At 35.8% G+C, this 13,311-nt stretch overlaps 1 protein-coding gene across 13 annotated transcripts in view; it reads right to left on the bottom strand.

Annotated features, from left to right (window-relative positions):
• The window catches only part of PPP1R12A (protein phosphatase 1 regulatory subunit 12A), a 199,045-nt gene that overhangs the window by 79,212 nt on the left and 106,522 nt on the right, over window positions 1–13,311 (bottom strand). For all 13 annotated transcript variants that reach the window (XM_044679905.1, XM_044679897.1, XM_044679895.1 and 10 more), the window contains exon 3: window positions 11,943–12,061. In XM_044679905.1, the coding sequence (XP_044535840.1) occupies window positions 11,943–12,061 (119 nt within the window). The remainder of the gene's footprint in view (window positions 1–11,942; window positions 12,062–13,311) is intronic.

The following is a 13,311-nucleotide window of genomic DNA, read 5'->3' as shown; positions in this document are numbered from 1 at the left end:
TATTAGTAATATAGAAATGCTGGTGATTCATGTGGGTTTATTCTGTATCCTGCAACTTTGCTAAAATTAATTATTTCGACTAGTTTATTTCACTCTCTAGGATTCTCTAGAATTCAGCTGACAACTGAAATAGGTGGATGGTCTGTCTGGTTGTTAAAGATGTGAGATACCAAGACAGAGGATATCCCATAGTGAGGATAGGTTACCTCAAGCTCAGTGTGCGTCTCCAACTCTCAGGCAGGTTATAAAACAGTTCAAGGGTTTGTTTTAAAACCAAAGTCAGGGGCAACTGGGTAGCTCAGTGGATTAAGAGTCAGGCCTAGAGATGGGAGGTCCTAAGTTTAAATCTGGCCTCAGACACTTCCCAGCTGTGTGACCCTGGGCAAGTCACTTAACCCCCATTGCCTAGTCCTTAGCACTCTTCTGTCTTGGAACCAATACACAGTATTGATTCCAAGATGGAAGGTAAGAGTTAAAAAAAAAAAAATAACCCAAAATCACTTGGAAGGGAGGATTAGGGATAGGATGCCCTAATCTAAGAGTTTTGAGCTAACCCAACCACCTTTCTAAGACTCCTACAAAGGAGTGTCTTCTGGTTTTCAGGCCGCCTGCCACTACACAGTCTGTCTATAAAATTCCAGGTTAACTAATTACCTGAGCTACTCATCCTCCCAGATAATTTGATTAGATAGATAGTCTCTCAAGGTAGTTAGGCTGATCTCTTTATTTCAGGGATCAAACCTCTTCAGACTAGGCCCAAGATGGCTTCAGGCATATCTCATAGACAATTATTGGCTGATGGGCAGAGATCTTCACAGAAGATGGGAACACTCTCTGGACACAGGAACACAGGTAGGTATGTAGGCTGAATCTCAACAGGATCACAGGATCTGAAGCTTTGCCTTCAAAGGGAAAAGGATCAAACCCCCTCCTCAGCTTGTAGAGATCCCTAAGCAGAAGGAAGTTGTCAGCTTTAGGCTTTACCCTTAATAGGAAGTCCAAAAAAGCCCCTCGGCAGCTCTCTGTGTCCTACTTTATAATGTCCCCTCATTCTTAGAACACAGCCTCTGGTTCCAGGACATGCAGCCTGATCCAGCATCCTGATCTCTGTGCAAAATCCTTCTTTCCTATTTGCACTCCTTTCCTTATAACAAAGTACACCATCATATCATCCACAAAGAGTGAAAATTTAGTTTCTTCATTATCTACTTTTAACTCCTTCAATTTCTTTTTCTCTTACTGCTAAAGCTATTAAATAACAGTGGTGATAATGAGTATCCTTGCTTCATTCCTATTCTTATTGGGAAAGGCTTCTAACTTATCCCATTGCAGATAATACTTGTTGATGATTAGATAGATGCCACTTCTTCCATTTTCTACAGGATTTTATTCAATCTCATATTCGCTCATCTTAAATCTCCCTTTCTCTATAGGCTCATTTCCCTGAAGTAACTATGGTCAAATCTCCTATCCTAAAGGGAAAAAAAAATTCTATTTTTGTGCCATCTCATTTAAGCTATAATTCTCCCTAAGTTAGACTTCAAGAAAAATTTATACTTTCAGTTTCCATTTCATCACCTACTCAATTTTCTAACATACGCCAGACTTTTACTCTACTCAAACATATCATGTGTCACTAATGAAATCTTTTAAATCTCAGTCCTCTTCCTTGTCCCTTCTTCAACATCTGATATGCCAATCCCGCCCCTTTATGATACTCTTCTCTAAAATTGTTTCTCATTCTATCTAACAAATTCTTCACAACTGGCTTACTTAGCACTCAAATCATCTTAATCCTTTGACCCACTCAGTGTAGGTTTCCCTATATTGCTTTGCCCTTGGTCTCCTTCTTTTCTCTCCCCTTTGACTACAACTAATGTACATTTATTAAATGTCTACTATGTGTCAAGTACTGTACAAAGCACCAGGGACATAAATACAAACAATGAAGCAATTGCTACTCATGATCACTGATATAGTTAATTCCCAAATCTACATATCTACTCACAGTCAGTTTATACTCAGATTCTATCAAGCTTTTCCATCTGATTGGGGAGGCTAGACAGAAGTTTCTCTAAAAGGATCTTGGGGTTCTAATAGATGGCAACTCATGAGGAATCGACCATATCTATAGCTCTTAAGAATGCTAATGAAACTTTGGCTGCATTAAGAGAAGTTTCATAGTTTAGGATTTAAACATGATGGTCTGCTGATAATCTGAATTAAATAGATCATACATACACAGTTCTAGACACCACATAATTAAAGACATTGGTAAGCAAGGGAATACTGTAAAAGCCAGGAAGGTTGAAAGGCCAGCCTTTATGTCATATTTAAGATGTTTGGCAGAGAAAAGACCTAGGAAAAATCTATTTAGAAATTAGCTGTCATAAGAGACTAGCTCTACTTGGAACAGTGTGGTAGAACGAGTAACAGTGGAAAGACATAGATTTCAGTTAGTATTCCTAATGGAATTATCAGAAAGTTAAGATATTTGCCCCTAGAGGTAATTAAGTGGGCTATGGAAGTCTGCAAGCCTTTCAAACAAAGGTCTTTTGGAGATTCTTGTTCAAATATGTGTTGGCCTATGTGTCCTCCTATGTCCTTTGCAACTTAGAAACTTTTCTATTGAGACCTATCACTAATTTTTCAAATTTATATTCAAAAGCAAAATTAGCACCTGCCCTCCTAACTGACTCCATACACTTAGTTATTTGTTTCTCTTCTGGGAAATGTGCTTTTTCCACAACTAAGCCAGTATTAGTTTTATGATGAGGAAACAAGGCTCAAAAGTCAAATAACCTGCACAGAATTATAGTTAGTAAGTAACTGAGGCTGGTTTCAAAGCCAAATCCAAGTATGTTCTTTAAGCTGAGTCCAGCACTGTACCCACCACTCCTTGCTGAGGAATGATCTCCAACTAGCACTCCCATTTCCTTCATTAACATTTCCTGATCTCTTCCTATAAACTCTACCAAATGAACACTCTCCAAAAATGTTTTTACACTACTTTGTCTATAACATTCTTCCCTTTAATCATGTTTTACATCTTAAACATATTTGCATCCATAAACCCACTCAGCTTTTTGAATGAATGCCAATTTATTTCACCTTAGTATCTCTAGCATATAACATAATTCAATTCAAACATTTTATTAAGTAGCTATTATATACAAAGTGCTGTACTAAGTGCTAAGGCTAACAAAAGGAGGGGAAATACCCAGACCTTAAGAACCCAGAACCTCTAAAGATTCTTTTGGGAAGAAAAAAATAACAATAGCTGACATTCATAATAAAGTCTATTAAAGCTGACAAAGTATTTCCATGTATTACATCATTTGATTCTTTAAACAACCCTAAGTGGTAGATACTTCAGGCATTATTATCTCTTTTTTAGATGAAGAAACTGAGGCAAACAAGGTTAACTGACTTGCCCATGGTTATATAACCCAAGTCGGAAGTGAGATGTGAAGCCAAGTCTCTCCAGACTAAGTGTCTTTCCCACTAAACCATGTTGATAGTGCCTTCAGTAGACTCTTTTCTATGATTTTTGCATGGAGAAATGGAGTTCCCTTGACCTCTGCAAGAAAAGGCTTCCATTCCCTGTCTAGCCTCAGCCCTAATTTGCCGATTCTTCCCATGGCCTCTTCTATTCTCCTTTCTGGGTTATCTTCCCTCATTAGAATAAAAACCTCTTATTCCTTTGAGCACAATAGTATTCCATCACAAGAATATACCACAATTTGTTCAGCCATCCCCCAATTGAAGGACATACCCTCATTTTCCAGTTTTTTTTTGCCACCACAAAAAGCACGGCTATAAATATTTTCTTACAAGTCTGTTTATCTATTATCTCTTTGGGGTACAAACCCAAAAATGCTATGGCTGGATCAAAGGGCAGGCATTCTTTTATAGCCCTTTGAGCATAGTTCCAAATTGCCAGCCAGAATGCTTGGATTGGCTCACAACTCCACCAGCAATGCATTAATGTCCCAGTTTTGCCACATCCCCTCCAGCATTCACTACTCTCCCCTTCTTTCATTTCAGCCAATCTGCTAGGTGTGAGGTGATACCTCAGAGTTGTTTTCATTTGCATTTCTCTAATTATTAGAGATTTAGAACACTTTCTCATGTGCTTTTTGATACTTTTGATTTCTTTATCTGAAAATTGCCTATTCATGTCTCTTGCTCACTTATCAATTGGGGAATGGCTTGATTTTTTATACAATTGGTTTAACTCCTTGTATATTTGAGTAATTAGACCCCTGTCAGAGTTTTTTGTTATAAAGATTTTTTCCCAATTTGTTGTCTCCCTTCTGATTTTGGCTACATTGTTTTTGTTTGTACAAAAGCTTTTTAGTTTGATATAATCAAAATCATTTATTTTACATTTTGTAATTTTCTCTAACTCTTGCTTGGTTTTAAAATCTTTCCTTTCCCAGAGATCTGACAAGTAAACAAACTATTCTATGTTCACTTAACTTATTTATAGTTTCCCTCTTTATATTCAAGTCATTAGCCCATTCTGAATTTATCTTGGTGTAGGGTGTGAGATGTTGATCTAAACCGAATCTTTCCAATATTGTTTTCCAAATTTCCCAATAGTTTTTGTCAAATAGTGGATTTTTGTCCCAAAAGTTGGGCTCTTTGGGTTTATCATACACTGTCTTGCTGATGTCACTTAACATGCCGAGTCTATTCCACTGATCCTCCCTTCTGTCTCTTAGCCAGTACCATACAGTTTTGATGACTGCTGCTTTATAGTACATTTTAATATCTGGTACTGCTAGGCCCCCTTCCTTCACATTTTTTTTTCATTATTTCCCTTGATATTCTTGATCTTTTGTTATTCCAGATGAACTTTGTTATAGTTTTTCCTAATTCAGTAAAAAAGTTTTTTGGTAGCTTGATAGGTATGGCGCTAAATAGGTAAGTTAATTTGGGTAGAATGGTCATTTTTATTATGTTAGCTCGTCCTATCCATGAGCAATCAATGTTTTTCCAATTGTTTAGATCTAGTTTTAATTGTTTGGAAGGTGTTTTGTAGTTGTTTTCGTATAATTCCTGTGTTTGTTTTGGTAGATAGATTCCTAAGTATTTTATATTTCCATGTGAACTGGAAAGACCTCCAGGAATTGATGCAGAGTGAAAGGAGCAGAGACAGAAGAACATTGTTCACAGAGATCAATACACTGTGGTAAAATAAAATGTAATGGACTTCTGTACTAGCAGCAATGGGATGACCAGGACAATTCTGAGGGACTTATGGAAAAGAACGCTACCCATATTCAGAGGAAGAACTACAGGAGTGGAAACAGAAGAAAAACAACTGCTTGAACACATGGGTTGAGGCAGACATGTTTAGGATATAGATTTGAAACTACCACACCAATGCAACTATTAACAATTTGGAAATAGGTCTTGATCAATGACACATGTTTAAAACCAGTGGAAATGTGCATCAGCCATGGGAGGGAGGGGGAAGTTTGGGGAAGGGAGTGAAAGGGAAAGTAAGAGCATGAATTATGTACCCATGTTAACTTTTCTAAAAAATAAATATTGATAAATGTTTAAAAAAAAAGAATAAAAACCTCTTGAGGGCAATGGAAACTCCTTGATTGAATATGTACCTCCACTGACAAAAAGTAATCCCTTAAATGCTTTATCCATATATGTAACAAGTGTTTGCTGAACTGTGTGCTGGTCTGGAGGTAGAGAACAATTTAAATCCATTTATCTTAATACTACATGACTGGACAAGTCATTTACTCTTTTTGTGCTTCAAATTTTTAATAAAAAGAAAGGGGTTGGAATGTAGGACCTGAAGTTTCTTCCAACTCTGAGTTTCTGATCCTCTAACATAAGATGTGAAAACAAAAGAAAACAAAAAAAACCCCTAGATCTTAAACACATTGTTCAATGCAATTTGAGGAAGAAATAAAACCTGTTCTTCCCCTCCAAAATATATACTTTGAAGCAAATTTTTACTTAGCAAAAAAACCTAGGCTTTTTCTGCCTAGAGATAACACATGCCAAACCCAGTTGGGGGGTAGGGGTGGTAATCAGGGGCTGGAAGAAATGGCAAAAAGAGAGGGCAAACTAATCTCAGGAAATAAAGATTTTAAGGGTCATTCATTTATTAGATGTACTTTACTTTTTAAAGAAAGAAAGTTTAATCCTATGCTTTGGAAAATGAGTGTCACACTTTAGAGTAAAAGATTATTCACAGGCATGAGAATAAGAGAAAAGAGAGAAATTACTATTTCTGGAGATGAGTGATTTGGTCACAGTAAAGAAAAAATAGATTGGCAAATCTTTTTATCATTAATTAAATGATGAATGAATGAAGAGATACAGTCTATTATACCCAAAATGTTAAATGGCACTTGGCAGGATGCACATGGTTTTTGGTCATGCATGTCTTGGTCAATTTTTTTTAATGCTATAAAAAAAGAGACAGAAGGAAAGGAAAGAACAGCTAAGAGGAAGGAAGAAAGATTTATTAAAAATCCATGTACTAAGGAGGTCCTAGGTTCAAACCCGGCCTCAGCCACTTCCCAGCTGTGACCCTGGGCAAGTCACTTGACCCCCATTGCCCACCCTTACCAATCTTCCATCTATAAGACAATACACTGAAGTACAAGGGTTTAAAAAAACATTAAAAAAAATCTATGTACTATATTAAATGCTTTACAAATATTATCTCTTTGACTCTCAACACCAATCTTTGGAGGCAAGTCCCATTATAACTTTCATTTTACAGATGAGAAAACCAAGGCAGAAAAAGCTTAAATGATTTGCCCAGATTCACATAATTTGTGTTAAAATTGTTTTTGAACTCAGTTCTTCCTTATTCCAGGTCCAGCACTCTATCCTTTGAGCAACCTAGCTGCCTTAAGAAAAAATAAGTTATATCATGGCCAAACAATTGACCTGGAAAACAAACCAAAGCCATATCATTTCAGTCACTGCACTAGAGGCTGCTAGGTGGCTTAGTGAATAACGAATCAGACCAAGAGATATGGGAGGTCCTGGGTTCAAACCTGGTATCAAAACACTTCTTAGCTGTGTGGCTCTGGGCAAGTCACTTAATCCCAACTGCATAGCCCTCGTTGCTCATCTTTCGAAACCGTACTCAGTATTATTTCTAAAGCAGAAGATAAAGAGTTAAAAAGAAAAATGTCATTGGACTACCTAAGAGCCATGACCAAAAAAGGGGGACATGAGGGTAAGATATCAGAAATCTTAAAAGAAAAATGCCCGCATCTTTCAGAACCAGAGGATAAAGTTAAAATAGAAAGAATCTACCTGTCACCTCCAGAAAGAAATCCCAAAATAAAAACTCCTAGGAACATTAAAGCCATAATCCAGAGTTTTCAGATTACAGAAAAAATACAAGTAGCTAAAAAAGAATCCAAAAACTTAGATCAGGATTAACCTTTAAGGAAAACATTTTAAATAAGAGTATGTAAAATATTCAGTTATTTTTGCTGAGGCAAAGAAGTGGAAATTAATCCCCCATTAATTGGGGAATGTCTTGAATAAATTATGGTATATAAATTGAATAATCTTGTACTGTAAAAAATGATGGAGAGGATGGTTTTAGAGACACCTGGGAGGCCCTGTGTAATTCGATGCAGAGTGAAATGAGTGAACCTAGGAGGACACTGAAAAGACAAACAACTCTTAAAGACTTAGCAACTTTGATCAGCATGATGATGAATGAAAAAATGCACCCCACTGTCTGATAGAAGTGAAGGACTCATAATACAGAATGAGACCTTTTTTGGGAGGAAATTGGCCAAATGTGAAAAATTGTTTGACTACATACTTGTAACATATTTTTTTCTTTCTCATTTGGGGAGGTAGTGATGGGAGGAAGAGAAGGCAGATTTTTCCGACTGAAAAAAAATTTTTTGTAGGAACATCTTTCATGACACTGCAGAACAAAAATAAACAAATCCATTTAAAATTAAAAGACCCAGGAGGCAGCTGGGTTGCTCAGTGGTTTGAGACCCAAACCTAGAGGCAGGAGGTCCTAGGTTCAAATCAGGCCTCAGAAACTTCCTAGCTATATAACCCTAGGCAAGTCATTTAACCCCCATTTCCTAGTTCTTACCACTCTTCTGCCTTGAAACCAATACACAGTATTGATTCTAAGATTTAAGGTAAGGGTTAAAAAAAAAAAAATTAAAAGACCCAGGTTGACCAGGTTTTATCCCCCACCTCCCCAGCTTTCTTCTGACACCATGACTCTTTTGACACACACCTGCCCCTTATTCCTCCCTATCCCACTCTCTAGCTTCATTTTATATGTTGTGTTCCCCCACTAAAATGTAAGCTACTTGAAGGCATGAACTGTGTTGTTTTGCTTAGATTTGTAAATGATAACATTCCTTGATAACGAGTTGAAAATATATCTCAATCAATTAAATTTTTAAGTGTGAAAATTATTTGAAAATCATTGGATGATCTGAAGATACAATGTGATAAGAAATCTGTTCCAACTATTGAGAAAACCTGATCATGCCCTATGAATCATCTGTAATATTAAATCAGTTCCAAAACTGAGGACAGGAGAAAGCAGAGAGTTGTCTCTTAGGGGGAAAAAAAATTGCTAAGGGGGTATGAGAAGGAAAAGTACATGAGCCTTGGCTTTTTCTCTTTGACCAGAAGTATTTAGACTTTTCCATAGGCATTCATTTAGTAATGTCCAATTGACATTGTGTCTGTTTCAGGAACTAGTGACAAACTGGACGATATTAGGAAACGTAGTTTAAAGGCTTCACAAAATACAAAATTAAATTCTACCAAACCAAACAGAAAGAAATTTCCAATAGCTGTCTATTATCTTTTGCCACACACACTTTCCAAGCTTGAGTCTGCTTTCCCATGGACCATGAGTGTACTGATAGGAGAATGTATCACAGACTTTTGGGGCCTTGATTTAAAACAACTATACTGCCTTAATAAATGCTGTTGTTCAAAATTAAATTAAAAGAACTAAAATTTTCCACCCAATCAAATATTTGGTAGCAAGAGAATACCAAACCCCAACTCATTCTCTCCCTCCTTTCTCTGACTTCAGCCTAGCTCAGCATCTTTCTTCCCCAATCTCTGTCTTTTAATATTCATACAGATGCTCCATCAAACTCCCTGATCTCCCATTCTTCAATCTCCTTTTCTGAAACAAACTCTTCCTTTATTTCACCTCAGACAAACATAGGGATGGTTAAACTCCAGATCTTGCCATTACCTCCAAGTATTCCATTTCCAATCAGAAATTTTGACATTCCCATATGACTATAACTTCCTATCATTCCTACTCTCCCTTATCTTTCATCCCTCTTATATCTTTTTATTATCTTTGACCTTCACTGAGACTCCCATTCCCTCCACTCCTGAGTTAAGTGATAATTTTAGGACTTTTGCTTATCTTTTTCTAGTTTCTGGGAAAGATCTTATATTCCAGTGTGTAATCTATGTCTTAACTGAGGGACAAATAGTTCATTTAGAACAGAAATCTCTTTATAGTTTTATTAGTTTCAAAAGCCTTATGTATCAAACCTGAGAGAAATATCACAAAATGTTAATGGAAGGAACCTCAGAAGTCATCTATTCCAATGAAATGTTGATATTGCCTAAATTCCCCCTGCATCCCTCTCCTGAGAGCCACCTCAATATTACAGATTTTTTTTACTTTAAAAAAAAAAAAAAAGGAGAGAGAAAAAACCCCAGCAAAACTGATTGATAGCTTGAAAAAAATCTGAAAACACAATGCTCCACATTGAGGGACCTCTGACTTCTACACAGGACATTAGATGGGTGAGAAAGATGATTTTCTCTCATAATTCTTCTTAGGCATTTATTTCAATTTTGCAACATTAATTTCTAATTGTTTTGAGGTGGCTGTTCTTCTTTATGACTCTCTTAATTCAGATAATGATTCCATTAGCTTTATTGGCTACCAGATGACACTTGCTGAGATTAAAAGTTCACTAAAATAGCACTATTTTGTTTTTCTAAAACAAATTGCTATGTAACCACAGCTTTTGCAACTTGAATTTAAGAAACTTATTTTCCAAATCCATGTAAGACTATTTTTGCAACTATTAAATTTCTTTTGATTAGTTTTAATCCAATGTTGTAGCCACTCAATATTGTTTTGAATTATGCTCTTGTTACCTGTTAGCTATTATTAATAAATTCATCTCACCTATAAGTTTTAAAGTATGTTTTCTCTATCTTTATCCAAGTCATTTCTAAAATGATAGAAAACCCAACATCAAGAAAATATCCCTCTTGGGGAGTTTCATTAGACACCTCCTTCCAGGTTGACTAAAATATTAATGACAAGTCTGGGATATAGCTTATTCAATCCATTCACAATCTCCTTAATTGTACTACTGTCTAATTTATACTTGCTTATATCCAACAGTTTTGCAGGCTTCATTAAATGCTTTGCTAAATCCTAGGTAAAATCTATCTTACAGCATTTCCCCTGATCTATCATTTTTAGTAAGCTTGTCAAAAAAAGGAAATAAAGGCTCATCTGGCATTCCAATGTTCTTAATTAAGTTACATTGGTTCTCTCTCACAGAGAATTCCTTTTCTAAAAATTTACTAAATATTCTTCTTCTGGAATTTTACTAGGAATTAAAAGTTATGCACAATGGCCAAACGGTTGCAGACTTCATTCATTTCTCTTTTTTGAAAAATAAATACATTTGTCCTTCAGTCTTAGGGGTATTTCTTCGGTCTCCTGTGACCTTTCAAAGAGCATAAATACTAATTCTTTCAGATTCCTGAAGTGTAGTTCTTTAAGGCCTAATGACAAACTCAATGAAGGCTCCTAGGTGCTCTATTTTCTTATTTATTTCAATTTTGCAAGTTTCTAAATGACATTCTCTGTTCTCTTTCCCAGTCCAGATGATTCGCCATGGAATTCCCTCCATTAGCTATAAGAATCCATCAGTTATATTCTACTCAACTCAGTTTTAAAATAAGCAAAACAAAAAAATCATTATCCTAAACATTCTTCTTAAAATGTATCTTAATTCAGGTGTTTAATGCAACTGATATTTTTATAAGACCAAAATCATGCTTTTGTATTAGTCATTTTACGTATCTTATCTTCTGGATGTGTTTAAATCTTTTCCCACTACTCAACAATCTCTCTCATTTACCTTTTTACTATTTTGCCTTGCCCACTTGAATACCAGCCCAAATATCATCAGAGTCACGTGGGCAACAAAACAGATAGATAACAACCTAGAGAAAGATTTTTGAGCTGCACTCTGTAGTCTTATCAATTCCAAGTAATAAATGGTACTTATGTAAAATAAACTATGTATTTTACATATCAATCTAGAATAAGGCTAATATAATATAATAATATTCCTTCTGAGGAGCAGAATTCTAAGAATCTTCTTAGAACTTTGAATGGAAATTGTTTCATTGTCTTCTGTCCATTAATTTAAGATTACAATGATATAAGGAACGCAAAAAAAATTTTCCCCCACCACTAAGAAAATTCAACTCATGAAAAAGAATGATGGGGCATCTGAAATAGAATTCATATATACTTATCACTTATAACAACAACAAATGGCAAATGATGCAAAGATTTTTATTTCTTCAAAATATTACTTTTCAATGCTCAGTAAATAGCTGTTAATTTTCAGACTCATTTTCTATCTGTAAGCTATAATAGAAATGGAGAGGGGGATAGCTGGATGGCTCAGTGGATTAAAAGTCAGGCCTAGAGACAGGTGGTCCAGGTCCAAATCTGGCCTCAGACACTTGCTAGCTGTGTGACCCTGGACAAGTCACTTAACCTCCATTGCCTAGCCCTTACTGCTCTTCTGCCTTGGAGCTAATACACAGTATTGATTTCCAAGATGGAAGGTAAGGGCTTAAAAACAAACAAACAAATAAATCACCTTGTCGGTTAACTTCGTTTTGAAGTAGTTCTTCCATTGCCTCTTCTTCAGCAATATCTAAAGGTGTGTCACCTTCACTATTGACAGCTCCTACATGTGCTCCTTGACCAATTAAAAACCTAGAAATTAAAGAAACTGACAGTTAAAAGAAAGCTAAACTAAAACAACCAAATGTAATAGTTAAACAAATTTAAAAGGTGTAAACATATGTATAAGATATATAATCTATATAAATGCATATATACAATTCTGCATAAAGATGTATATATACAAATACTGTGCATACATTCTGTGCACAAGTACATATACAAACACACACATATAAACACATTCATAAGTGAGTGTATATGTATATGAAATGTTCCAACAAGTCTTAATACAACTTTAATGAAGCTCCTAAAGCTTAAGGCTATGCTAAAATTTGTTGATCATCCAGTCTAAATCAATTACAATTTCATGCAAAACCTTTAAGACTTGGAAATTTGCATTACAATATTCTACACTACTTTGCAGATTGACTATAAGATTTTTTAAACCTCTATATTATACTCATGCCTTCCTTGAATGTTTTTTTTCCTCCTTGGATTTTTACTATCCCTTTCATCTTCCTTTCTGCCTAATATGCCCTTGGAGACTCAACTAAGAAAACATTTAGATGAGTCAGAATCACTTATCTTTGGTAGAGGGAATGAACCTAATCTATATTCTAGAGCAGTGGTTCCCAAACTTTTTTGGCCTACTGCCCCCTTTCCAGAAAAAAATATTACTTAGCCCCCTGGAAATTAATTTTTTTTAAATTTTAATAGCAATTAATAGGAAAGATAAATGCACCTGTGGCCATTACTTCTCCCTAGATCGCTGCAGCACCCACCAGGGAGCGGTAGCGCCCACTTTGGGAATCACTGTTCTAGAGGGCAGAACCAGGACTAATAAGTGGAAATTAAAAACAAGAAGATTGCAGTGATATAGACAGAAGTTAAAACTATTTGCCAAAAGTTGTCAAAAAATGTAATAGGCTCCTCTGTAATATAATGAATTTTTAGACACAAGAGATACTGACAATTCAATGAATAACCACCTGTCAGGGATATGGTTAACAAGATTTCTACACTGAATAAGTGATTGTCATAGAAAGTTATTTTAAAGTCTCTTCCAACAGTCACTAAGTGCCACTTTGGCAAAGTACTCATCCCTTATGTCTGAATATCTTACATGAATCTAGACAAATTCAATATGACTGGACTATAATCTTATCTATCAATTTGTCAACAAGCACTTAATAAGAATATACTATCCAGCACTATGCTAAACCCTGGGGAGGGAGGGAGGGAGGGAGAGAGAGGGAGGGAGAGAGAGGGAGGGAGGGAGG

The sequence above is a fragment of the Gracilinanus agilis genome, chromosome 5 (assembly GCF_016433145.1).
Source record: "Gracilinanus agilis isolate LMUSP501 chromosome 5, AgileGrace, whole genome shotgun sequence".
In the NCBI taxonomy this organism is placed as follows: domain Eukaryota; kingdom Metazoa; phylum Chordata; class Mammalia; order Didelphimorphia; family Didelphidae; genus Gracilinanus; species Gracilinanus agilis.
The sequence above is the reverse complement of the archived record's forward strand: the minus strand, read 5'-3'. Positions and strand labels throughout refer to the sequence as shown.